This window comes from Apium graveolens, chromosome 11, assembly GCF_009905375.1.
Source record: "Apium graveolens cultivar Ventura chromosome 11, ASM990537v1, whole genome shotgun sequence".
NCBI lineage: Eukaryota > Viridiplantae > Streptophyta > Magnoliopsida > Apiales > Apiaceae > Apium > Apium graveolens.
The window spans coordinates 25,238,281-25,264,331 of NC_133657.1; the positions used below are offsets into that span (position 1 = coordinate 25,238,281).

General features: G+C 39.4%; 1 protein-coding gene and 1 non-coding gene across 2 annotated transcripts; one reads left to right on the top strand and one right to left on the bottom strand.

Annotated features, from left to right (window-relative positions):
• Nucleotides 1-986: 986 nt before the first annotated feature.
• Nucleotides 987-6,732, bottom strand: LOC141697069 (citrate synthase, glyoxysomal-like). Its single transcript, XM_074501266.1, has 13 exons — nucleotides 6,413-6,732; nucleotides 5,472-5,652; nucleotides 5,161-5,246; nucleotides 4,662-4,766; nucleotides 4,233-4,295; nucleotides 4,016-4,125; nucleotides 3,165-3,284; nucleotides 3,013-3,088; nucleotides 2,791-2,864; nucleotides 2,576-2,696; nucleotides 2,266-2,363; nucleotides 2,061-2,184; nucleotides 987-1,350 (listed from the first exon to the last, which is right to left on the bottom strand). The coding sequence occupies exons 1-13, from the start codon at nucleotides 6,650-6,652 to the stop codon at nucleotides 1,219-1,221; spliced, it is 1,530 nt and encodes a 509-aa protein (XP_074357367.1). The 5' UTR covers nucleotides 6,653-6,732; the 3' UTR covers nucleotides 987-1,218.
• Nucleotides 6,733-20,081: 13,349 nt separating this feature from the next.
• Nucleotides 20,082-20,188, top strand: LOC141698795 (small nucleolar RNA R71). Its single transcript, XR_012565297.1, has one exon. It is a non-coding gene; the product is annotated as a small nucleolar RNA R71 (small nucleolar RNA).
• Nucleotides 20,189-26,051: the final 5,863 nt, after the last annotated feature.

The window sequence follows — 26,051 nt, forward strand, 5'->3', positions numbered from 1 at the left end:
GGAATAGAGTGTTAATCAAACTACAGCCATACCGACAACAGTCCATTTGACAAGTTAAGTGCAAAGTACTATGGGCCCTTTGAGATACTGCAGCTTGTGGGAAAAGTGGCATACAAATTATTTATACCTTCTAATGCCAAAATCCCCCAGTTTTTTACGTATCCCAGCTTAAGAAAATATTGGGAGAGGCCACTTCGGTCATGGAACTACGGCCTGTCTTCACTGAATCACTAGTCTTGGGGGCAAACCACAAAGAATGTTAGGCATTTGCATCAGGTGCTTATACAATTCAAACACTACGATTATTATTATTGGAGGTGTTTAGTATCGCTTGAGGTTGTTTCTATTTAATTGTCTTTGTAGTTAATTTTTAGGACGACAGTGTGGTGTGGAAAAGTTAGCATGAGACTAGAAGAGTAGAGAACCATCAAGGCTCAGGGCTGTATTTCAGTACTTTCTAATTTTTTTTACTTAAGTGATCATGTGTAGCATTAACAACAGATGTTGCAGCTTTTAATCCAACAATAGGAGCTCAGGACCCGGCCTGTGATAGACGATAAAAAACCACAACAGGGAAAAAGGTCCAAAGTCGAAACCCTCTTATGAGAAAAATTCAGGGTGTACTTATGCACCTGATGTTAAATCTTCCTGTTCAGCAGTATCACTAAATTTGGTTGATACCATCACACTGAATTAGAGCCAACATCATTCATAACGCTTACGCTACCAGGTCGAGGGTTAAATTTGTAACAATATTCCCATTTACACCTACATAATGGTTTTCTTATACTGTTAAGAGTTTATCTTCATTTTACATGTAATAATAAATATTAATTACCTTTGATGAGTTAATTTAAGAACAAAAGACATGCAGTGAGATAAAACTTAAATCCAAAGGCACTACTTGTAAGTATGAATAGATCATGCACTACCGAAACTGATTATATATGCACATAAGCTCTCAATCGCACATTATACCTTATCTATGCTGCAATACATAGATTTATTTGATAAAACTTCAATCCAATACAAGGCCTTGGTAACTAGGAAATTTATTTGACCAAGGCAAAGATATTGTGGAGGCGGCTGCGCTGTGCTCTATACCTCATCTATGCTGCAATACATCTAAATCTATTTACAGCATTTATTTTAAAAACCCCTTGGCTTTTTATCATGAACGTATTGTGATTTTAAATATTGTTTTCGTAAAAAAGAGGCCTAAGCCCCAGAACCAGCCAGGCGCCGCCTGGTAGCATTCGATACAGAAACCTTGCCTAGCTTATCTGTCTCCGTAGGTACCATTCTTTCACGTTGTGGCGTGTAAGGACGCAGCCATACACCAGTATAAACCTGCATGATCCATATGATTTATAGAGACTATAAGCCAAATATCATATACAAATTCATATCCTACCATACATGATACTTTTAAGTAGCCAGTAAAACCAGGAAAGTGAAATATTAGCACTGGAGAAAGAATTATGACTTAATTGGTCCAGGCAATAGAGAATAATAAGAATCTATTTTGGACGTTCACTACTTGGATACAATGTAATCTTTAACTAACAGTTGAACCTACTCCTACCACTCACAAGTCACAACATCGGGGAGTGCTGTAGTTAAGCCTCTTGATATATGAAAAGCATACCCTGTCATGCCATCCTAGCAACTTTCCAGTTAGATAAATTACAAGTAGCAACTCAGCAAATTAAAACCTTGACTGACATACTAATTCAAGATTAAAAAATATTACCAATTTTCTGACAATATTTACCAACTCATACCGACTCCAAAAATATGCAAAGTATATAGCATGAAATTCAACAAAGAATTAATAAAGAAGAAAGTATTTAAAGTGATAGAGAAATAACATAATTCATGACGGCAAGTAGTTACTTTACATGGCAGATTAGGTCATCAACCACAATGGTCTTCTTATCTAAATATATAATTACTTTTAGTCCTTTAGGAATTTGATATTCCCAGACAGCAAGAATGGTGTCACATATACCAGCTCTGAAATGGAAATAGATTACTAGAGGTGGAACTATAGAACTAACCTGAGCAGGTCTCATTATCTTTGTATCAGGATCATCCAGGGATTCTTTCCAATGTGATAAGTAACCAGCCATTCGAGGAATTGCAAATAAAACAGGAAAAAATTCTGTCGGAAAACCCATTGCCCTGATTATAAAAATATTAGCATTAATTTAGCATTAACGAGTTAAGCAAATGAAATTATGACTGTAGCTAATGTATACCTACCTATAAATCAATCCAGAGTAGAAATCAACATTTGGATACAATTTCCGTTTGACAAAATACTCATCTGATAGTGCCGCTTTCTCCAAAGCAATAGCCACCTGAACAGTGGCATGACAGAGGCAGTTATGTCAAAATGAATAAACTTATTACACTTATCCTTTTCTCTTACTCCATTGATTAGAGAAGTTCAATATTTTAAGCAGTAGAAACAAATAAATGGATCACTGCGTACTATAAAATTCATGACCTTCAATTTTTTAGTGCAACTATATCCTACTGAAATTTTATTCTGTCCACATTGAAAACCCACCTCAATGAGAGGATCTCGGCCAACAATAGAAAAAACCTCCTCTGCCAACTTCTTTATCACTTTTGCTCTCGGGTCATAGTTTTTGTATACACGATGGCCAAAACCTGACATTTTCCTCTTCCTGTAAAGTCAAGATTAAACAAGAGAACGATAAATGCAACAATGAATATGCACAAATAGGCCTTAAAACTATAACAGAAATCTTATAATCTTACCTGTTTTTCACACCCTCGATGAACTCTGGAATTTTGTCAACAGTTCCAATTTCACTAAGCATCTTAAGCACAGCCTGTGAATCCAGAACAAGAGATATAAAGGAATAGGTCACAAAGGAGTCATCAGATTTGATTATTAAGGGAGTTGATGCAAATGTTCAGATCATCTGAACTATTAGTCCGGAAGTGTACTTCATCTCACATTCTTAGAGACTTACATACCTCGTTAGCTCCACCATGAAGTGGACCATAAAGTGCTCCCACGGCGCCAGCAAGTGCTGTGTACACATCAACACCACTGAAATTGCAGAGATATAAGTGATGCAATATGCTGGAAGTGCTTCTTGTTTACATAATACATTTAAGATGCACACCTTGATGCAAGATGCCTGGCAGCAGCAGTAGAGCAATTCATCTCATGCTCCGCATGCAATATGAAGAGAATGTCTAGGACTCGAGCTAATCTTGGATTTGGCTTATAAGACCTATTACCCCTGCAAGTAAAGATGACATATTAACCAAAAGATTGGAGAAAATAATGCTACTAAAAAACTGTAGTTCGGCATTAAATAAAATTTGTAAATAAACAGGGTTCAGAGCGCAGTGGCTCCGATCCACAAATTTGGAGAATTTTTTATATATAGGGATCATTAAGGGAGAAAATGGATTTGGTTATAATGATGAAATATGAACTTGATCACCTCCTAGTAGGCTTTCTAAAAGCACGAACATGATTCATGAACACTTAATTACCTGGATATAAAATATATGCAGTTAAGCTTTTTTCTACATAAAGAGGACAATGATGCATAACAAGCGAAGTGTAAGGTGTATGAATTAAAAATATTCAGTTTCAGAACTTCAATTTGACACTATTTCATAAGAAACTTCTAAACTTTTCCCAGTTTTAATATAAACAAAAGAAAACGAGCAAGTTCAATTGACCCAACAACTTTCGATTATTCAATCCACGATAGATCCCAGTATCGTGGCTGCTAAGCAGGATCGAAATATCTTCAAATGCAATGACTACGGAATCATAGATTCCCATGTTGAAGATAATATGCGTAGTTTTTTATTAATCTAACATAAGGATTACATCTAACATAAGGATTACTAGAAAGCTGTTGCTTGATGCATTTCATAGAGAAACGGTGACGAATAGTCGTCAAGGAATTGCAATCTAAGAAGTCAGTCATATAGAGATTGATATACGATATCTTACAATGAATCAAGCATGTACAAGAAATTCTCAGAATAAGAGAGATTATTGGAGGGCAAAACAGGAGGTCTCCCTGCCATTCTCAAATAAGCTGCCGCAGCAATAGTCGGGGCCTGCCAATATAATTAAACTCGTGAACAAAAACTAAACTGTACATCATAGACATAGTTTTACCATACAGAAAAAAAATATATGCAAAAGAATATGAAGGCAACCGAACCTTCCCCAGAATGCGCACTATTTGCTTATCTCTCACTTGTTTAGAGTTGTACAAATCCTGGCCCTACGGCATCAAAGAATATATGTCACAGGACTCACATGCAGCATCAGTATAAGAAAATATAGATGTATTAAATAAAGACAACATATAGGTTGAACAAATAACCAATTCCCAAAATATATATACAAGTTTTAAATGTTGGTATGATTACTTTTAGGCTAAAAAAGCTAGTACAACGCCAATTGGTGCTCCAGGATAAAAATCATAATTTGGTATGAAGCTAGCCAACAATCACGTTAATACTAAACATACTACAGTCACATGTGCTCTTCTAGAATCGATATACCAATATGGACACTGACAAATAAGTTCATTTTTTAATACTAAGATAAATAGAAATGAGAAGATCTTGCCAACTTAGATTCTTACTCTGAGAGCAGGATTAGCATCAGGGTGGAAAATTGAAAGAGTACTCATTGCACTGACAAGAACACCCATCGGATGTGCATCATGAGGCATGGCTTGTATCATATCCTGTAATACCAAGCTCCAGTGCTTTAGATTTATATTTGAATATTACTCATCTTTGACTCAGAAGGAAATGGATTTTCTGTTGCCTATCCATAACTAAAAGTTATAGATGCAACATCAAAAAATATAAAAACAAGGAAAAGCAGTTTATTAAAACAATCCACATAATCATCCCAAATTTAAGGCTTAACATTAGATATTATGGTGACCTAGGTGATTTGAAGTGGAGACATCAACTGCCAAAAATATATATGCCGATATAATCAACCACAAGGAAGTTTTATCCATAAACCCTAACAATTTGACATCATTATATCCAGAGCAACATTAAGTAGTATAATAATGTGAAACTAAGTATTATAATATGAACAAGGAAAAATTATCATGGAAAGCAGACCAAGATTCCTTGTGGTACGGCTGAATGTTGTGAAATAGCAAATTCCCAATCAGCTAACTGACTTCCAGATGGTAAGTTCCCATACACTACAAATAAAAGATCAATTATATATACAAACATACAATCGAAAGAAACATAAAAAAGTTAAGTTACAAGCTGAGAGACTTAAGGTAAGTATAAACTATAATCACCCAACTCTGACTTGAATGATCCCCGATAAAAGCAATTACATACAAGATAAATCTGTCTTCATGAGTGAGTTACTTTAGCTGAAAAGGAATAACAATATATAATTCTGTAGGAAGTCTTACTTAAAAGATATGCAACTTCCACAAAGGAACTGCCCTCAGCCAACTGTTCAATAGGATAGCCTCTGTATCTAAGGATCCCCTCGTCACCGTCGATGTAGCAAATCGATGATTTCACGGGTGCCGTATTGATGTAACCCGGGTCATAAAGTTTAAGTCCCTTGTCATTTTTTCCTGTTGTAATCTGTGTATATGCAATTATAAACTTGACTTGATATATAACATATCAATCAACAATTAAAAATCAGCCGCATCGCAAAACAAAATCTCATGTCAAAATGTCTTGCAGAATCTTAGAATTAGAATGTGGCAAGATAATGACTTTTTTCCAACTTCAAACAAAGTACATCTGAACTTTCCCAACTTCCATTTAACGTGAACGAACAATGTCCTTTTCACACGTGCCACAATATATTTGAAACTATTTTATCCTGCTTATTGATACAATTTTGAAACATATAGTTATGTTTCTCTTTAAAGTGAAAAAAAGAAAGAGAAATTTATTTAGAAGTCAATTTGCACAATATGAAACACAAAAATTGACAATAGTAGGTAGCTTCTAGAACTCCATTAAATTCTCATCTATTTATTATTCAGATAAAACATTCATTATTCTTTCTGTACCAACGAAACCTTCAAGGTTCCGATTATAATCATAAAGTAAATTATAATCATATAGTAAAGGTCTAGAGGGAAAATGTTCAGGAGGTTCTCAACCATGACAACGAAAAATCGGCAAATACATGTGATATAAAATTACCAAATTATCGGTTACTCATTCAAAATGTTCTGCAAACTTAACAATTCTCATTTCAATTTGGTTGTCAGTAGCACATGACCTATAAATAAAATAAAGAAGCTTATATATGTATACAGTTGATTTACTTGTCGAAAAAGGCTGGAATTAAAAGATTTTAATCTAATTAATATAGTAATTTGGGTACCTTTTTGAGGTCGGTAGCTTTGACAGTACCGTGTGGGGAGACCTGAAGAGAGTAGTTTGTACCGGTACGTTCATCCACAATGCTCAAATTCCCCTTAACGTTAGGTGGTGGTGGTACGGACGATACGGTGGAAGCTTGGAGAAGAATTGAATCGGAGGAAGAGTTGTGGGCGATTAGGTGAGATGAGATGACAACCAAACGTGCTCGAGCCGCTACTGAAGATTTCTCTACGCTTTCCATTTCTTCACCTGCTTGCTCTCTAACCCTAGTTTTATCGCACAGATGATTATATTTGAGTGAGTTTGTTTGTGTGTATTAATATGTGTCAATATATAACGACTACAAGTTTCGTCCACTTGCATTCATCTTTTTCTTCACTGCTTCCTCTTTCAATTATCCTCTTTATTTCATTTTCTTTTTCCTTTACTTTCATTATTTCCTGTGTATTTCAAAAATTGCTGATAAATTGCTCAAAAATCAGTCAAAAATATTTGTCGATTTTCGATAAATCATCCAAGTTTTAAAAAATTATCCGATAAGTCGCAAATTAATACATCAACCAAATAATTGTGATTTACGAAATATGTAACACTGACCAAGGAAAAGTTTCCTAAAATCGGCAATCGAACCTCCAATATAAAATTACTAACTTTACAATATGTGCGATGCACAGATTTTATTAATTTTTTTATATTATTTAAAATAATAATAAATTTATTTTTGGATCATTTATCTTATTATTATACTTATAAATAATAATATAAATATTTTTTGTTGACAGAATTCGAACCAGATTTTTGATAGTATATAAATAATAATATATAAATATTTATTATTGGTGGTATTCGAACTTGTGAGTTTTAGTATTGTATAAATAATAATATAATATTTGTTGTTGGCGGGGTTCGAACTTGGGAGTTTGAGTAGTTTATATTTTTTTAATATTTGAATTTAACGGTCCTGATCACCTGATTAAAAATATATGATAGTCATAAATGAGGATAACCAAACCAACCAAAAAAGGCATATCTAATTATACCACATTCCGGTTATTATAATATAACTAGCTCTATAGTTCGTGCAATGCACGAGCATGTTTTATAATGCGTGAATTGATGTTATTTTAATTGTAATTATCGACGATATATTCATGTTATTTCAGGATGAATTGATTAACTAAATATCTATCTTTATGAAATTGAGATCGATGTCTTACTTAACGTGTTTTTTCTCAAAATGAATTGAATATGCGGAAATGAAATCGAAATATACAATCAAAATATAATACAAATGAAAGCACACATATCTCATGAAAATAATTACTAACTCATAAGAATGAAATATTGCGGAGTTAATTAAAGAGTTATTATAGTTGTTTACATGGTACAATTAGTGATACGAAATATAATGAATATGAGGTAATCTTACTTCCTATATTAGAAAATATAATGATTGGATATGAAAGCCGACACATTAAATATAATATTGTACAACTGACAATATAAATACATTTTTCAATATACATCATTTTTTATGATAAATATATTAATAGATAGTTCAGTAATCAATGGTAATGAAAATTGAAAAATGGACTAAATTGGTTGAACTACTGATTTACGGTTATCAAAAATCGAGAATTTATCGAAATGCTAAATCGAAATAATATCGAACATATTTTTATATTTTTTTTTAAATATATAAGTAAAATAATTATATTTGAGATGTGTAAAATTACATTTGTACATCCATACTGAGTTATAACATTATTTTGTGTGCATTATTTATTAAAATAATAAGAGTCTTAATCATCTTTACGCATCTCTCTTCTTCTTCCCTTATCTTTTCAGTTTCTATTCGGCAGCCGTCTGATTTTTTCATTTAAAATTGTCATTCTTCACTAACTCGATGTTGAGTATATTTCTTTTTCCTTTTCTTCTCTTCATAACCTCAAATCGTGTGTTTGATTCGTCAAATTTTGACCGGAAAATTGCCGATTTTGATCAAAAATGGCAAAAATGTTGTATACTCCGATTTTGCTCAATAGATTGTTTGTTTGTCTTGTAAATTTATCGGCGAAATTTTTGATTTCCATACCACTGCATAATCTTATAACTCTTTTACTTATACCTCTGAAAAAACTTTAAATTGATTAATGTAAGAAAAATAATTCACCTTACTATTGTAAAATATTAATGTAACTGTAATGAACTTAATATTTTAATATTTTATTATATATATTCAAAATCTTCAAACCAGTCTTTATTTATATTCAATTTGGTCATATAATAAGAATCTCAATTTTATTATAACCCCCATCATAACCCACCCTTTTAATTCATATACAAAGAGAATATCTATTATATTTCTTGAATTTAATACTTGATACATGATAGGGATAAATAAATCCTGATTACATAATTAAATATTACAGTTTGGGCTGCAAGGCCCAATAAGAAGATGTATGACATTCAGACCAGAAAGGTTAACATGTTGATCAGGCCTGATGGACCAGATCAGGCCTGATGGAACAAAGAAGGCCCAAAAACCCTGATTATTTATTAACTTCGTAATTAATAAATAAGGGAGAAAATAGCTATTAAGATAAGTCCTAGTGAGGATATAAATCCTTGTAGATTGGCCTCCAAGGAACCTCATGGGATAAGGAATCAGCTTCTTACTCCCTAGGACTCCTAAGTCTATCCTAATTCAGAGACTTGACCACCAAGTCTCCTATACCAAGTCCAATTCAAGGACTCCCACATCTATATAAGGGGTCTCACCCCATAAATCAGAACTACGTTTTTTGGCTTGATCCTCTAATTCGCAGAGATACGTAGGCATCTCGTAAAGGCATAGTTAAGCTACGAAACACGAGAGCGGTCATTAAAGGCCTTAAGCTCCCGTATCTTAGTAATAAATACATCAATCATATATATTAGTTTTTTATCCATAACATTTGGCGCCTTCTGTGGGAAAGCACAACAACAACCATGGTGAGAACACGGAGAACAATTAGAGCTCTGGAAGAAGGAACACCATCGGGGACAACCCAGGTGATTTCATCAACCGTGGAGATACCTCCCCACTCAACTTATGCATCTAATCAAGCGGAAGCCCAGATAGGGGCAACTCAACCTCAGCCACAAGGGACGGCTCCCCCGACTATTCTAGGTACGAATCCTCAAGTTCAACAAGTACATATACCTATGAATTCTCGACCCGTCGGGTATGAATATTCAACTGTTGTTACTACTAACCCCCCTTATAGGATGCCACTTTACCCCGAGGTTGGAGGAAGTGGATATGCTGGGCGAAGTGAAGCACGAGGGCAATCGCCCCCCTATATACGAGGGTTGGCCCCTATCCCCGAGGATCGGGAATTTTCTGGACCTTACACCGAGAGAGACTCCGAATCTTCGGATGATGAAGTGGCCCCAAGAAGGAGGCATCCTGGCAAAGAGCCGATGGCCGATGGAAGGCAACGCCCTCAAAGCACCCAAGGGGCGAATCCCCAAGAAGTGCAGGAAAGGATCAGAGCTCATGAGGCCGAGATCCAAAGGCTGAGGCATGACTTGGAGGCTCACCAGGCCACCAGACCCCAGATACCTCCTAGGGGGAGAAATCATCCTCCTATCATAGACCTGGATGGTCCGGTACAGAGAAGGGCTGTTGTCCCAAGAACTGATCCAAGCAATCTCCTTCCCCTTGGAGATCCTGATGATCCAACTCCGCCCTTCACTGAAGAGATAATGAATGCCCATATCTCAAGGAAATTCAAGATGCCCACTATCAAAGCCTATGATGGCACGGGAGACCCCGCTAATCATGTTAGGACATTCTCTAATGCACTGCTTCTGCAACCCGTGAATGATGCTATAAAGTGTCGGGCCTTCCCTCAAACCCTGTCGGGTATGGCTCAAAGATGGTACAGTCGCTTGCCCCCAAACTCTATTGGATTGTTCAGAGAGTTAAGTCAGGCTTTTATTAAGCAGTTCATCAGTGGGAGAGTCCATGAGAAAAGTTCAGCATCTCTTATGAGTATTGTGCAGGGAGCTAAGGAATCCTTGAGAGATTACCTGAATCGTTTCACAAAGGAGGCTTTAAAAGTCCCGGACCTCGATGATAAGGTAGCCATGATAGCACTGCAACAAGGAACTAGGGATGGGTTTTTCAAGATGTCCTTGGCCAAACGTCCCCCTGAAAGCATGTTGCAGCTCCAAGAGAGGGCAAGGAAGTATATCAAGGTTGAAGAAAGTATGAGGAAGACCGTAGTAAGTAATGAGCCCACTGGAAACAAGAAGCGGAAAACTGATTTAGAATATATTGCTAAGGACAAGTATCCTAGAACCGAACAAAATTCTGATTCAACCCCCAAGAAGGGAGGAACTGGGCAAAAGTTCACTGAATATACTAAGCTGAATGCTCCTAGAAGCCAGATTTTGATGGAGATTGAGAAAGATAGAGATATTCGCTGGCCTAAGCCCTTGAAGGCTGATCCCGCAAAACTAGATAAGAGCAAGTATTGCAGATTTCACAAAGATGTTGGCCATGACACCGATGAGTGTAGGCAATTGAAAGACGAAATTGAGTTTCTGATTCGAAAAGGAAGATTGAACAAGTATACTGGAGAAGGAGGGGACAGGAATAATAATGGAAGGAAGAACTTTGAAGATCGTAGGAGGGACCAAGACGATCAGGGGCGGAATCCCTGTTAGGGCGAAAACACGCGCTAATATTCACGCAAGTATACGCGTTCGCAAGTAATATAGAATATTTTCTAGTTCGTTCCCTCAGAGACTCAGAGTAAATTATTGTCTAATTAAACTCACTCACCAATGTATGATTACTTCTCAATGTTAAGATAATAACACTTAAAATTGTTGATTAAATATTAACTATAATTAACTACTTAATTAAACACTTAACTAACACTTCAATTTATCAATAATAAAACACTCATGAGATCACAACTTCATTATTACTTCCTTCTATAGCCATTGTTATTACCTTTAGCATGTGACAGTGATGATATTAATCGAATAACACGAAACTGATAAAAGCCAACTTTCATTGTACTAATACCATTCTACCAAGCATCCATAATTAAGATAGAAGTTGAATAGTCATCAATTATGTTGAGTTCCTATATGTCTACAGAAATTGACAAAACAACGATTTAAGCTCAAGTTATTCCTTTTGATTACATAGGGCAAATAAAACTGTTAGAGTTACCCACTAATCATGCTCAACGTACATGAACCTATGCTAGCATGGCAAGTTCTAAATCTCAAGATCCACCGTCGCTTCACAAGAGATTAACACCCTATCTTATATGTTCGCGACGCACATAAGACGAATACGCACAACCAATACTAGATATCATACAATCATCACACACTAAAGTATTAAACAATTAACTAAAGAATTCCATAATAAATCCGTTGCAACCCCATGATCACGATTAGCCCATAATAGAACTTATCGCCATCATGGGTTCATATGAAATCATGACAAACAAACACAAGAAAATAATAACTAAACTAATTATATTAAAACAGAGTACGTCACAAGAGTAAATAAGTCAAAGCAAGAAAACTAGCATCCAACGTTACAACGAAACAAGAATCACAAGAAAATATGCTTCCTCTTCGTTGCGGTGTGCTAAATCGGTCTTCTTCCTTATCTCCTTCGCTTCTTGCGTAAAACACAATCTAAAACATAATCCCCTTAATACTCTCTGTGAAAACGTCTCAAATCTACCTATATAATAGTCCCATAAAACTCAGATTACATAGAAGTTGGAAGCCAAACAGAAGTAGAAGTCTAAAATAATTTATCTTTTTCCCCGACCCTGCGCGGCCGCTCAGCATAGCTGCGTGGGCGCGCAGGTTGCTGCGCGGCCGCTCAGCATTGCTGCGCGGGCGCGCAGGCCTCTACTGGAAAAAATCCAGGTTTGCTCCGTTTCTTCGCCGTAATCTGCCCATTCCTTTCCTCTCGTAATGGTGAACACATGCCAAGGCTTATTCTTGATGATTCCTCCCCCGAAATGCAACTAATACCCTGAAATGCATAAACACTAGAAAAACGCATCAAATACACAAAATACTTGATTTCAAGACACCAATTTAAGCCATTTTAAGACGTTCTAAGTGGTATAAAATGCCACTTATCACACCCCCAAACTTAAATCGATGCTTGTCCTCAAGCGTCACAGACTCAAAAAAAATAAAAATATGCATGAATGCAATCTATATGAAAATGCAACGATCCCCCTTACTACAATTAACCAACCAAATTGTCACATCTCAACGAATGCAGTTAGACAACTAAAGATCAATAAACTCATGCAAACGGACATACAGCCAGAAACGTGGTGTGTGCAAATGCTTAACAGATATGCTTCGGAACTAGACCAATTACTATGACTAGACTATCCTCAAAGCAATCCTACGATTATACAAAGAATAAAAATTCTAGGCACAAAGTGATATACAACACTACAAGAACTCTGGAGCTTACTACGGAATCGTGCTTTTTATTTACAACTCAAATGCTTATTTGACCGTGCAATGAGTGAGGTCCACAAAAGACTTATACAATGGTATCCATGTAACGAGCGTTAGGTTAGCGGATCCCAGACTCTAAAAGCCTTAGGTCACTAGGCACAAAGTCCCCTAAGAACTTAATAACTCGAATACCAAAGAGCCCACTCTTGATCAATTATGCAAATTTTTTTTTTTAATAACTTCTGAGCAAGTACGTTTCGCTCCATCTTGCTCAACCCTAGACTACTCGCAACATATGCGAGCCGGCTACTAGCCATTTGACGCCTAGCCACAACTAGCAACAACTTCCATATTTTTTTCTCCAAAATTTTTCTTTTTTCATGTCTTTATCACTAAGAACCTATAATCGAATTCTAAGCATAATAAGTAGATTGACCTTGAAAACAACCAAATCATAACAACAATCTAGCCCTTACGCATTCTTTAAGACTTAATGGACTTATAATTGTTTCTAGCATGCATATCAACCTACACAACTTAATATCACTTTAATGCTATCACTACACTCGCATCAATATCACAATTCAGTCGATAACTTATTGCAAAAGGGATCATGGTAAATGCATGAGCTACATGACATTCATAAAAAAAAACTAAATGGCATAAATTATGCAACTATATGAACTAAATTATCATGAATATGCAACTAAATGACACACACACAATATTCCTTAACTACCACCCCCAAACTAAAAATCTTCACTGTCCTCAGTGAAAGTAGTAGAAAGGAACACAGGGTATACCTACTCGGAGTCATCATCATCATCACCCTCAGTGGGTGGAGTATCAGGCGGTGGGTATGCAGAGTCCTCACCAAAAACTGGCCACTGGATATCAGCTCCAAGGCCTCGAAAAGCAGTCCCTAACGCAAGGGTGAGCTCCTGAGCAAACCTGCTCTGCGTCTCATACATGGCATCCATCCACCGTGAAAGCCTCCTATACTGGGCATCACCCATCCCAGCACCCTCCTGAGCTCTCGAAGAACCAGCCTCACCAGGCCCTGGCCTAGCCATAGTAGCACCTCGTGCTGGACGCCCTCCTGGAAGATGATAACCCAGCCCATGCTCCTCAGGCTCACCACCGGTCCACTCCTGCATCCCATTCAGAGTGCCAGAATCAATCGGAGCTGCTGGCAACTGCAACTGCTCATGAGCCGGCCAGTTCACTCCCACTGCTCGGCATAGCTTCGTAACCGTGGATGCATAAGGGATGTTCATATGCTTTGCTCCCCTCAAAAACTTCAGAATTCCTTGGTAGATAAACTCACCAAGGTCCACATAGTACTCATCATGCAGAATTCCCCACAACAACTGTGCTCTCTCAACTGTGACCTCATGTGCATGTGAAGAAGGCAAAATATTAGCACATATAAATGCATTCCATGCACGGGCATACCTGTTCATGGCGATCGCCGGAAAGTGACGATACTCATTATTGCCTGGACTGCGGGTCCAAACTGTGCCCGGTCGACAGAGAGTCACACAAATCAAATCCAAGTCAAAATCCTCAGCAGTCTTTTCACTCCAGTTCTCCTCCTCGGGCTTCCTCTCTCGCTGTCCAATCACACGGCGAATCGTCGCAGGATGATAATCAACCGTCAGCCCAAGAACTACAGAAAACCCATTCTTTTCAGCCTTCACGTTCGCGTAGAACTCGCGAACAACGCTCATCGGTACTGCTTCCGGTGACTCACAAAAAGCTATCCACCCCTTCTCTGCAATCATGGGCAACAACTCACCATCCCTTCCTGATGGTAAAAATCCCCTCTCCTTCAGAATCGGCTTCCCCAATAGCCTAGTGTACTCCTCCTCCGCAGCTCTGTCAGTTAACCGAGGCCTTGCAGCAGTACCCCTCGATGAATCAGCAGTAGGAACTGTACTGCTGCTGTCAATAGTGCGTGCTCTCTTGGGTGCCATTGATTCGTGAAAAAGTGTGTAAGAACTGATTTTTGATGTTTGTGAGAGGGTTTAAGTGTAGGAAGTTTTGTGGGAGATATGTAGGATAGGTGTATGTATATATAGGGTGTGGATTAGATTAGGGTTTGGGAATTAAGGGATAAAATGATGGGGTAGTGGGAACAATTCGTGGGTTTATGGGCTAAAACTGTTTTTGTGTTTTTGTTTTTTTTTTTTTTTTTTTCTGAATTGTAAAAAATTTTCTGGAACTCGACCCCTGCGCGGCCGCTCAGCATAGCTGCGCGGGCGCGCAGAGGGTCTCTGGGAAAAAAAATTTTTAGCCCCTGTTTTCTGATTTTTTTTGTGTTTTTGGATAGGTTATTAACTTCTAAGGGTTCCTGTAACAACAATTCATGGGTTGCCTCCCACGCAGCGCTTCTTTTTCGTCATTAGCTTGACGTTCCGTACCTTTCTCAAGTAGTCAACAAACTGGCACTAACCACCTCTCGGTTTGCCATGTCCCCATAGTAGTGCTTCAACCGCTGACCGTTAACCTTGAATGCTTGGTCCGAATCATTCTCAAAAATTTCCACCGCTCCATGTGGAAACACAGTTTTGACAATAAAAGGTCCAGACCACCTTGATTTCAACTTCCCAGGAAAAAGTCGGAGCCGAGAGTTGAATAACAGAACTTGTTGCCCTGGCACAAATAACTTAGGATGTAGCTTCCTATCGTGCCACCTCTTCACCTTTTCCTTATACATTTTATTATTCTCGTACGCTTGAAGTCGAAATTCATCAAGTTCATTAAGCTGAAGCATTCTTTTCTTACCAGCTGCATCTAAATCCAGGTTCAATTTCTTCAATGCCCAGTAGGCCTTATGCTCAAGCTCCGCCGATAGATGACATCCCTTACCGTACACCAACTGAAATGGTGACATCCCAAGTGGAGTTTTGTATGCTGTTCTGTAAGCCCAAACAGCTTCATCGAGCTTTAAAGACCAATCCTTCCTTGACGGACAAACAACCTTCTCTAGAATACGCTTTATCTCTCTGTTAGACACTTCCGCTTGACCATTTGTTTGCGGATGATAGGCAGTAGCTACTCGATGATTCACATTATAACGCTGCATCATAGAAGTGAACTTACGGTTGCAAAAATGCGATCCTTCATCACTTATGATTACCCGAGGTGTTCCAAACCTTGTGAAAATTTGCTTATGAAGAAAATTTAGCACTGCCTTTGCATCATTTGTCGGTAAAGCTTTAACTTCGACCCATTTTGAGACATAATCGACTGCCATCAAGATGTACTGATTATTACAAGACGCGATAAAAGGCCCCATGAAATTGATTCCCCACACATCAAAGACCTCGACTTCAAGCATCACATTTAATGGCATCTCATCCTTCCTTGACAAATTTCCCACTCTTTGGCAACGATCACACCTTAAAACAAACTGATGAGCATCCTTGAACAAAGTAGGCCAGAAAAAACCTGCTTGCAGAATACGAGCTGCCGTCTTCTCACCTCCATAGTGTCCACCATAAACCGTGGAATGGCAGTCTCGTAATATCCCCTCCGTCTCACAGAACGGGATACATCTCCTGATGATCTGGTCAGCTCCCTGTCTAAACAAATATGGTTCATCCCACATATACCACTTCACCTCATGCAGAAACTTCTTCTTTTGAGCGGATGTCAAATTAAGAGGCATTATATTGCTGACGAGATAGTTTACAATATCTGCAAACCATGGTTCTTCCTCCTGAATTGCAAACAACTGCTCATCCGGAAAAGATTCATTGATTAACGTCCTATCTTGTGAAGTAGAATCGGGATTCTCCAACCTAGAGAGATGGTCAGCTACTTGATTCTCAGTACCTTTTCTATCTTTGATCTCTAGCTCAAATTCCTGAAGTAAAAGCACCCAACGAATGAGTCTCGGCTTCGAATCCTTCTTAGAAACCAGATAGCGAATAGCTGCATGATCAGTGAATACTGTTACTTTCGTACCAAGCAGATAAGATCGAAATTTCTCAAAGCCAAAGACTATAGCCAAAAGCTCCTTCTCAGTAGTGGTGTAGTTCAATTGGGCACCATTTAAAGTCTTACTCGCATAGTAGACCACATGGAAGAGATTTTTCTTGCGCTGTCCCAGAACTGCACCTACCGCATAATCACTCGCATCACACATCATCTCAAACGGTTCTGTCCAATCTGGTGCTGTAATAACTGGTGCAGTGATCAAACTCTACTTGAGAGTCTCGAATGCTGCCAAACATTCATCATCAAATTTGAACGGCACATCTTTCTCAAGCAAATTGCACAACGGCTTAGATATCTTTGAAAAGTCCTTGATGAATCGCCGATAAAAACCTGCATGACAAAGAAAACTACGGATTTCTTTCACAGAATTAGGTGGGGGAAGATTTTCAATGACTCCCACCTTGGCCTTGTCCACCTCCAGACCCTTGCTAGAGACCTTATGCCCAAGGATAATGCCTTCACGCACCATAAAATGACATTTCTCCCAATTAAGCACCAAATTAGTTTCCACGCATCTTTAGAGTACGGCGCGCAGATTATTCAAACATTTATCATATGAGTGTCCAAAGACGGAGAAGTCATCCATGAACACTTCGACGTTATTTCCAATCATGTCAGAGAATATAGCCATCATACATCTCTGAAAAGTGGCCGGGGCACCACATAACCCAAACGAAACTCTGCGAAAAGCAAATGTGCCAAATGGACAAGTGAAGGTAGTCTTTTCCTGATCCTCTGGTGCAATACAAATCTGATTATACCCGGAATAACCATCCAGAAGACAAAAATACTCATGACCCGCCAATCTGTCAAGCATTTGATCAATAAATGGAAGGGGGAAGTGATCCTTCCTTGTGGCTTTGTTCAATTTTCTATAATCCATGCATAATCTCCATCCTGTAACTGTTCGAGTAGGGATGAGCTCATTCTTTTTTTTTGCGACCACAGTGATACCTCCCTTCTTAGATACACATTGTACGGGGCTCACCCACGAGCTGTCAGAAATAGGATAAATGATGCCTGCATCTAGCCATTTCAGAATTTCTTTCTTCACCACCTCCTTCATGATGGGATTCAGTCTTCGCTGCTGTTCCACAGTTGGCTTACTACCTTCCTCTAGCAGAATTTTATGCATACAATATGAAGGACTTATCCCCTTGATGTCTGCTATGGTCCATCCTATAGCCGATTTGAATTCTCTCAAAATCCTTAAGAGCTTGTCTTCCTCACTACCTGAAAGGTCAGATGAAATAATAACAGGTAACGTAGATGAATCACCTAAAAAAGCATACCTCAAGTGTTCAGGTAATGGTTTGAGCTCCAAGGTAGGGGTTTCCTCTATTGATGGTTTGAGCTTCCCTTCAGCATTCTTAAGGTCAGAAGTACCAAGAGATTCAAATGGTATGTCCAGCTTTCGCTTCCATGGAGAAGCGTTCAGATATTGTAATTGCTCGTTGCTATCTTCATCATCGCTGTCAAAATCCCCCACTAAGGCCTTTTCCAATGCATCAGACATTAGCATGTGATCGAGTTCCGAAGTAACCGCAGTATCAATCACATCCACTTTTAAGCACTCCTCATCTTCTGTAGGGAATTTCATTGCCTTGAATACATTGAAGGTCACATCCTGATCTTGGACCCGCATAGTAAGTTCACCTTTTTGCACATCTATCAAGGTACGGCCAGTAGCCAAGAAAGGCCTTCCCAAGATTATGGGAATCTTCTTATCTTCCTCAAAATCCAGAATAACAAAATCTGCTGGAAAGAAGAGCTTATCCACCTTGACGAGCACATCCTCAACTATGCCCCTTGGGTAAGTAATGGAACGGTCAGCCAATTGTAGCGACATGTATGTGGGTTTTGGATCAGGCAGATCCAGCTTTTTAAAAATCGACAACGGCATCAGATTAATGCTTGCTCCCAAATCACAAAGGCACTTGTCAAAAGTTAGATTGCCAATGGTGCAAGGAATGGTGAAGCTTCCTGGATCTTTCAGTTTTGGTGGTAACTTTTGCTGCAGAACAGCGCTGCATTCTTCCGTGAGAGCAACGGTTTTAAGGTCATCCAGTTTCACCTTCCTTGCAAGAATAGTCTTCATAAACTTCACATAACTAGGCATTTGTTCCAGAGCCTCAGCGAAAGGTATATTGATGTGAAGTTTCTTGAACACCTCCAGAAACTTCCCGAACTGTCTATCCAGCTTTTGTTGCTGCAATCTCTCAGGAAAAGGTGGTGGAGGATAGAGCTGTTTCTCCCCTGTATTAGCCTCAGGCAGAGTGTGTTCAACAGTAGTCTTCCTTGGTTCCGCCGCTTTCTCCTTTTGCTTAGATTCTTCATCTCTAACTTCAGCTTCGACTTCCTTTGCCTTTTCAGCATCAGCCACTTTTCCAGACCTTAAGGTAATAGCCTTGACTTGCTCTTTAGCTTCCTTCCTGCCTGGTACTTCCGTGTCACTGGGAAGAGTGCCAGGTTGACGATTGAGCACTGCATTGGCTAATTGACCGATTTGATTTTCCAAGGTCTTGATAGAAACCGCCTGACTCTTGCACAACAGCTTAAGTTCCTCAAAATTAGCACTAGTGGGTGCAGCTGTACTTCCCTGTTGAGGATATGATTGCCTTGTAGCATACTGCTGTGGTTGCTGGAATCCAGGTGGGTTAAACTGTTTACTCACTCCTTGCTGATATGGTGGCTGAATAGCATTCTGATTATTCCCCCAGCTGAAATTTGGATGATTTCTGTTATTAGGATGATAGGTCGCTGGCACAGGCTGCTGTTGTCACTGATAATTATTCACATACTGAACAGATTCATTGACAAGAGAACACTGATCCGTAGCATGAGAACCTGCACAAAGCTCACAAACCATAGCTATTTTATTAACTCCATACGTAGCCAGAGAATCAACCTTCATTGATAGCGCTTGGAGCTGGGCTGCAATAGCGGTGGCTGTATCAACTTCCAGAATACCTGCTACCTTGCCTGACGTCATCCTCTGAGTTGGGTTTTGATACTCATTTGCAGCCATCGTCTCTATAAGATTATACGCCTTAGTATAGCTTTTTGCCCATAAGGCTCCTCCAGCTGCTGCATCGAGCATGGGCCGAGATTGGGCCCCCAAACCATTATAGAAACCAGTGATCACCATCCAATCCGGCATTCCATGATGTGGACATTTTCTCAACATTTCCTTGTAGCGTTCCCAAGCCTCGCACATAGATTCTGTAGGTTGCTGCGCAAATTGAGTAAGAGCACTCCTCATAGCAGCAGTCTTTGCCATTGGATAAAACTTCACCAGAAACTTTTGCGCAAGATCTTGTCACGTAGTGATGGACCCAGCTGGTTCAGAATGTAACCAGTCTTTAGCCTTATCTCTCAGTGAGAATGGGAAAAGCCTCAACTTGATAGCCTCATCAGTCACGCCATTATACTTAAAAGTGCTGCAGATCTCGACAAAATTCCTTATGTGCATGTTGGGGTCTTCAGTTGCCGCTCCTCCAAAAGAAACAGAATTCTGCACCATCTGAATAGTGCCCGGCTTGATTTCAAAGGTGTTAGCTTGAATAGCCGGATGAAGGATGCTTGACTGAATGTCATCAATTTTAGGCCGAGAAAAATCCATAAGAGCTGGATCAGCTTGAACAATACGATCTCCCATGTTTACTGGTTCTTTCTGCTCAGTTCCTGAATCCGAATCCTCAAAATCTAACTTCTCCGGAATATCAAGAACTTCGTCTGTCTCCTCAGCTGTATCTAAAGTCCTCTTGCGAGCACGAGAACGAGTTTGCATAAACGCTTGCTAAAGTACCTGAAACACAACCGAAAAGAGTAAGTAACTACTACGTCCTAATCACTGAGTCCTAATGACCAATGATGGTAAGTACATAAACTAAACAAATACGCCGAGTTCCCCGGCAGCGGCGCCAAAAACTTGTTAGGGCGAAAACACGCGCTAATATTCACGCAAGTATACGCGTTCGCAAGTAATATAGAATATTTTCTAGTTCGTTCCCTCAGAGACTCAGACTAAATTATTGTCTAATTAAACTCACTCACCAATGTATGATTACTTCTCAGTGTTAAGATAATAACACTTAAAATTATTGATTAAATATTAACTATAATTAACTACTTAATTAACCACTTAACTAACACTTCAATTTATCAATAATAAAACACTCATGAGATCACAACTTCATTATTACTTCCTTCTATAGCCATTGTTATTACCTTTAGTATGTGACAGTGATGATATTAATCGAATAACACGAAACTGATAAAAGCCAACTTTCATTGTACTAATACCATTCTACCAAGCATCCACAATTAAGATAGAAGTTGAATAGTCATCAATTATGTTGAGTTCCTATATGTCTACAGAAATTGACAACACAACGATTTAAGCTCAAGTTATTCCTTTTGATTACATAGGGCAAATAAAACTGTTAGAGTTACCCACTAATCATGCTCAACGTACATGAACCTATGCTAGCATGGCAAGTTCTAAATCTCAAGATCCACCGTCGCTTCACAAGAGATTAACACCCTATCTTATATGTTCGCGACGCACATAAGACGAATACGCACAACCAATACTAGATATCATGCAATCATCACACACTAAAGTATTAAACAATTAACTAAAGAATTCCATAATAAATCCGTTGCAAACCCATTATCACGATTAGCCCATAATAGAACTTATCGCCATCATGGGTTCATATAAAATCATGACAAACAAATACAAGAAAATAATAACTAAACTAATTATATTAAAACAGAGTACGTCACAAGAGTAAATAAGTCAAAGCAAGAAAACTAGCATCCAACGTTACAACGAAACAAGAATCACAAGAAAATATGCTTCCTCTTCGTTGCGGTGTGCTAAATCGGTCTTCTTCCTTATCTCCTTCGCTTCTTGCGTAAAACACAATCTAAAACATAATCCCCTTAATACTCTCTGTGAAAACGTCTCAAATCTACCTATATAATAGTCCCATAAAACTCAGATTACATAGAAGTTGGAAGCCAAACAGAAGTAGAAGTCTAAAATAATTTATCTTTTTCCCCGACCCTGCGCGGCCGCTCAGCATAGCTGCGCGGGCGCGCAGGTTGCTACGCGGCCGCTCAGCATTGCTGCGCGGGCGCGCAGGCCTCTACTGGAAAAAATCCAGGTTTGCTCCATTTCTTCGCCGTAATCTGCCCATTCCTTTCCTCTCGCAATGGTGAACACATGCCAAGGCTTATTCTTGATGATTCCTCCCCCGAAATGCAACTAATACCCTGAAATGCATAAACACTAGAAAAACGCATCAAATACACAAAATACTTGATTTCAAGACACCAATTTAAGCCATTTTAAGACGTTCTAAGTGGTATAAAATGCCACTTATCAATCCCCAACCTAGAGGGCCGGTTATAAATACATTTTTTGGAGGGTCGCGACCTCGAGGGCCTGTGATAAACACGATCTTTGGGGGTCCAACTGCTGCTGGATTGTCCAAAAATTCCAGAAAGGCATATACCAGAGAGGTTATGCATATTGTTGGAGAAGCCCCGAAGAGGGCCAGGACAGAAGTAACATTGGCTTTTGATGATTCTGACCTAGAGGGTGTAAAGTTTCCTCATGAATACCCGCTGGTCATAACACCGATAATAGGAAATAGCCCGGTTAAGAGGGTCCTTGTGGATAATGGTGCTTCTGTGGATATCTTGCTCCACGACACCTTTCTAAGGATGGGGTATAACGACTCCCAGTTGACACCAACCGACATGCCGATATATGGATTTGCTGGAGTAGAATGTCCTGTAGAAGGGATAATCAAGTTGTCAACCACCATAGGTACGGAACCAAGGCAAGCAACGCAGATGTTGGACTTTGTGGTAGTAAAGGCTAGTTCAACCAATAATGCTATCATGGGAAGAACAGGGATACATGCCTTCAAGGCAGTCCCTTCTTCCTACCATTCAGTCATGAAGTTTCCCACCCAGAACGGGATTGGAGAAGAGAGAGGAGATTAAAAAATGGCTAGAAGCTGTTATGTGGCCTCTTTGAGGGCGGATGGAGTCGGGGGGCAGGTTCTTCCTATTGAAGATATGGATGTCCGAGAAAATGATGAGAAGAGAGGAAAACCAGCAGAAGACTTGGTTTCGGTTTCTTTAGACCCCGAGAATCCGGAGAGGATGACTTTCATTGGAGCCACATTAGAGGAGCCCCTTAGAGGAAAGTTGGTGAAATTTTTGCAAGAAAATAGTGATGTGTTTGTGTGGTCAGCAGCTGATATGTCGGGCATAGACCCGGAGCTGATTACTCACAAGTTAAACGTGGATCCAAGCCGGAAGACAGTGAAACAAAAGAAAATAATTTTTGCCCCGGAAAGACAAGAGGCTATAAAACAGGAAGTAGAAAAGCTCGTAGAGGCTGGTTTCATTGAGGAGATTCAATTTCCGGAGTGGTTAGCAAACCCTGTAATGGTGAAGAAGGCTAATGGAAAGTAGAGGATGTGTATAGACTTCACTGATCTGAATGATGCATGCCCTAAAGACTGTTTTCCGCTGCCAAGGATTGATACTTTGATTGATGCCACTGCTGGGCATGAGATGCTGAGTTTCATGGATGGATTTAGCGGATATAACCAGATCAAAATGCATAACGATGACATTCCAAAGGTATTATTCATCACTGACTTTGGTGTTTATTGTTATCTTGTTATGACATTTGGTCTTAAGAATGCAGGAGCCACATATCAAAGGTTGGTAAATAAAATTTTTAAGGACCTTATTGGTAAGACTATGGAAGTCTATGTTGATGACATGTTAGTCAAGAGTCTAGCAAAGACTGATCATATAACCCATTTGAGGGAAGCTTTTGAGGTTCTGAGGTACCATAAGATGATGTTAAACCCTACAAAATGTGCTTTCGGAGTATGATCTGGAAATTTTTTGGGATTGATGGTCTCCAAGAGGGGGATAGAGGCTAACCCCGACAAAATAAAGGCAATCCTAGACATGGAACCATCAAAAACCGTCAAGGATGTTCAGAAGCTCACAGGAAAGGTTGCTGCGCTAGGACGATTCATCTCCAAGTCAGGAGACAAGTGCCTGTCATTCTTCAAGTCACTAAAGAACATCAAGGACTTTGTATGGAATGAGGAAAACCAGAAGGCATTCGAAGAGTTAAAGAAATATATGGCTCAGGCCCCGTTGTTGGCCAAACCATCTTTGAATGAAGTTTTATTCTTGTACTTGGTTGTTTCAGAGAGCGCCTTGAGCACGGTGTTGGTTAAGGAGGAGCTGAAAGTCCAGAAACCTGTATATTATGTCAGCAAAATCCTGCATGGTGCTGAATTGAATTATTCAACTATTGAGAAATTTGCTCTAGCCTTGGTAATGGCTTCGAGAAAACTGCGTCCTTACTTTCAGGCTCATCAGATTGAGGTGCTAACAAATCAGCCACTGAGAAATATCATTCACGGTCCCAAGGCAAGTGGGAGATTGATTAAGTGGGCAATAGAGCTGGGAGAGTTCGATCTCAAGTATAAGCCGCGAACGGCAATAAAAGCCCAGGTGCTAGCTGACTTCGTGGTGGAATGTACCATACCCAACCAAGAAGTCGGGGGGCAGGAAGATACCATAGTCGATAATGGGGACAGAGAGAAGGATGATAAGGAGAAGGAGTATTGGGTTCTCTATTTTGATGGAGCATCAAAAATAAACTCCAGTGGAGCAGGATTGGTATTGCAAAGCCCTGATGGGTTCTTAATTGAGTATGCTATGAAGCTAAACTTCCCAACCACAAATAATGAGGCAGAATATGAAGCCCTGATAGCTGGCCTTGGCCTAGCTGGGACACTTAGAGTCAAAAACTTAAAGGTCCGTGGAGACTCGAAACTGATCATATCCCAGGTAAAGGGAGAATTTGAGGCAAGGGATGATACGATGGCTAAGTATGTCCCCCTAGTAAGGGTTGTGATGACCTAGTTTAATGAATGCCATATTGAACACATTCCAAGGGAAGAAAATGTTAAGGCAGATGCGTTATTAAAGTTTGCTTCATCTGAGATAGAAGAAAGTTCAGGAAGTGTGTACTTCCGTGTTTTGAAGACACGAAGCATAGATGTTAAGCTTGTAGCTCCCATAGGCCTGGGGACGTCATGGATTGATCCCATCAAGGCTCACATTCAAACCGGTTGGTTGCCAAGTGATGCAACTGAAGCACGGAAGTTAACTGTTCGAGCACTAAGGTACTCTTTGATAGATGGGATTCTATATAAAAGATCTTTTGTGGTTCCTTACTTGAGGTGTCTCAGACCCGATGAGGCACGCTTGGCTCTTGAGGAAGTGCATGAAGGTATTTGTGGGCAACACTTGGGGGGCAGGGCCTTGGCTCATAAGATAACCCGTTTAGGCTTCTATTGGCCAGAAATGATGGCTGATGCCAAAGAATATGTGAAGAAGTGTGATCGTTGTCAGAAGCATGCACCAGTTATTAGACAACTGATAAGTGGCATTTTATACCACTTAGAACGTCTTAAAATGGCTTAAATTGGTGTCTTGAAGTCAAGTATTTTGTGTATTTGATGCGTTTTTCTAGTGTTTATGCATTTCAGGGTATTAGTTGCATTTCGGAGGAGGAATCATCAAGAATAAGCCTTGGCATGTGTTCACCATTGCGAGAGGAAAAGAACGGGCAGATTACGGCGAAGAAACGGAGCAAACATGGAATTTTTCCAGAAGGGACCTGCGCGCCCGCGCAACAATGCTGAGCGGCCGCGCAGCAGCCTTGCGCGTCCGCGCAGCCTTGCGCGTCCGCGCAGCAATGCTGAGCGGCCGCGCAGCAGCCTTGCGCGCCCGCGCAGAAATGCTGAGCGGCCGCGCAAGGTCGGGGAAAAAGATATATTATTTTAGACTTCTACTTCTGTTTGGCTTCCAACTTCTATGTAATCTGAGTTTTATGGGACTATTATATAGATATATTTGAGACGTTTTCATAGAGTATGAAGAGGAGATTATATTTTAGATTGTGTTTTGCAAGAAGCGAAGGAGATAAGGAAGAAGACCGATTTAGCACACAGCAACGAAGAGGAAGCATATATTCTTGTGATTCTTGTTTCATTGTAACGTTGGAT

Coding starts and splice junctions, on each gene's coding strand:
- LOC141697069 (XM_074501266.1), bottom strand. CDS start 6,652: ATGGAAAGCGTAGAGAAATCTTCAGTAGCGGCTCGAGCACGTTTGGTT. Junction 4,296..4,661: donor ATGCTAATCCTGCTCTCAGA/GTAAGAATCTAA, acceptor TTGATGCCGTAG/GGCCAGGATTTGTACAACTC. Junction 2,697..2,790: donor ATCGAGGGTGTGAAAAACAG/GTAAGATTATAA, acceptor TTGACTTTACAG/GAAGAGGAAAATGTCAGGTT.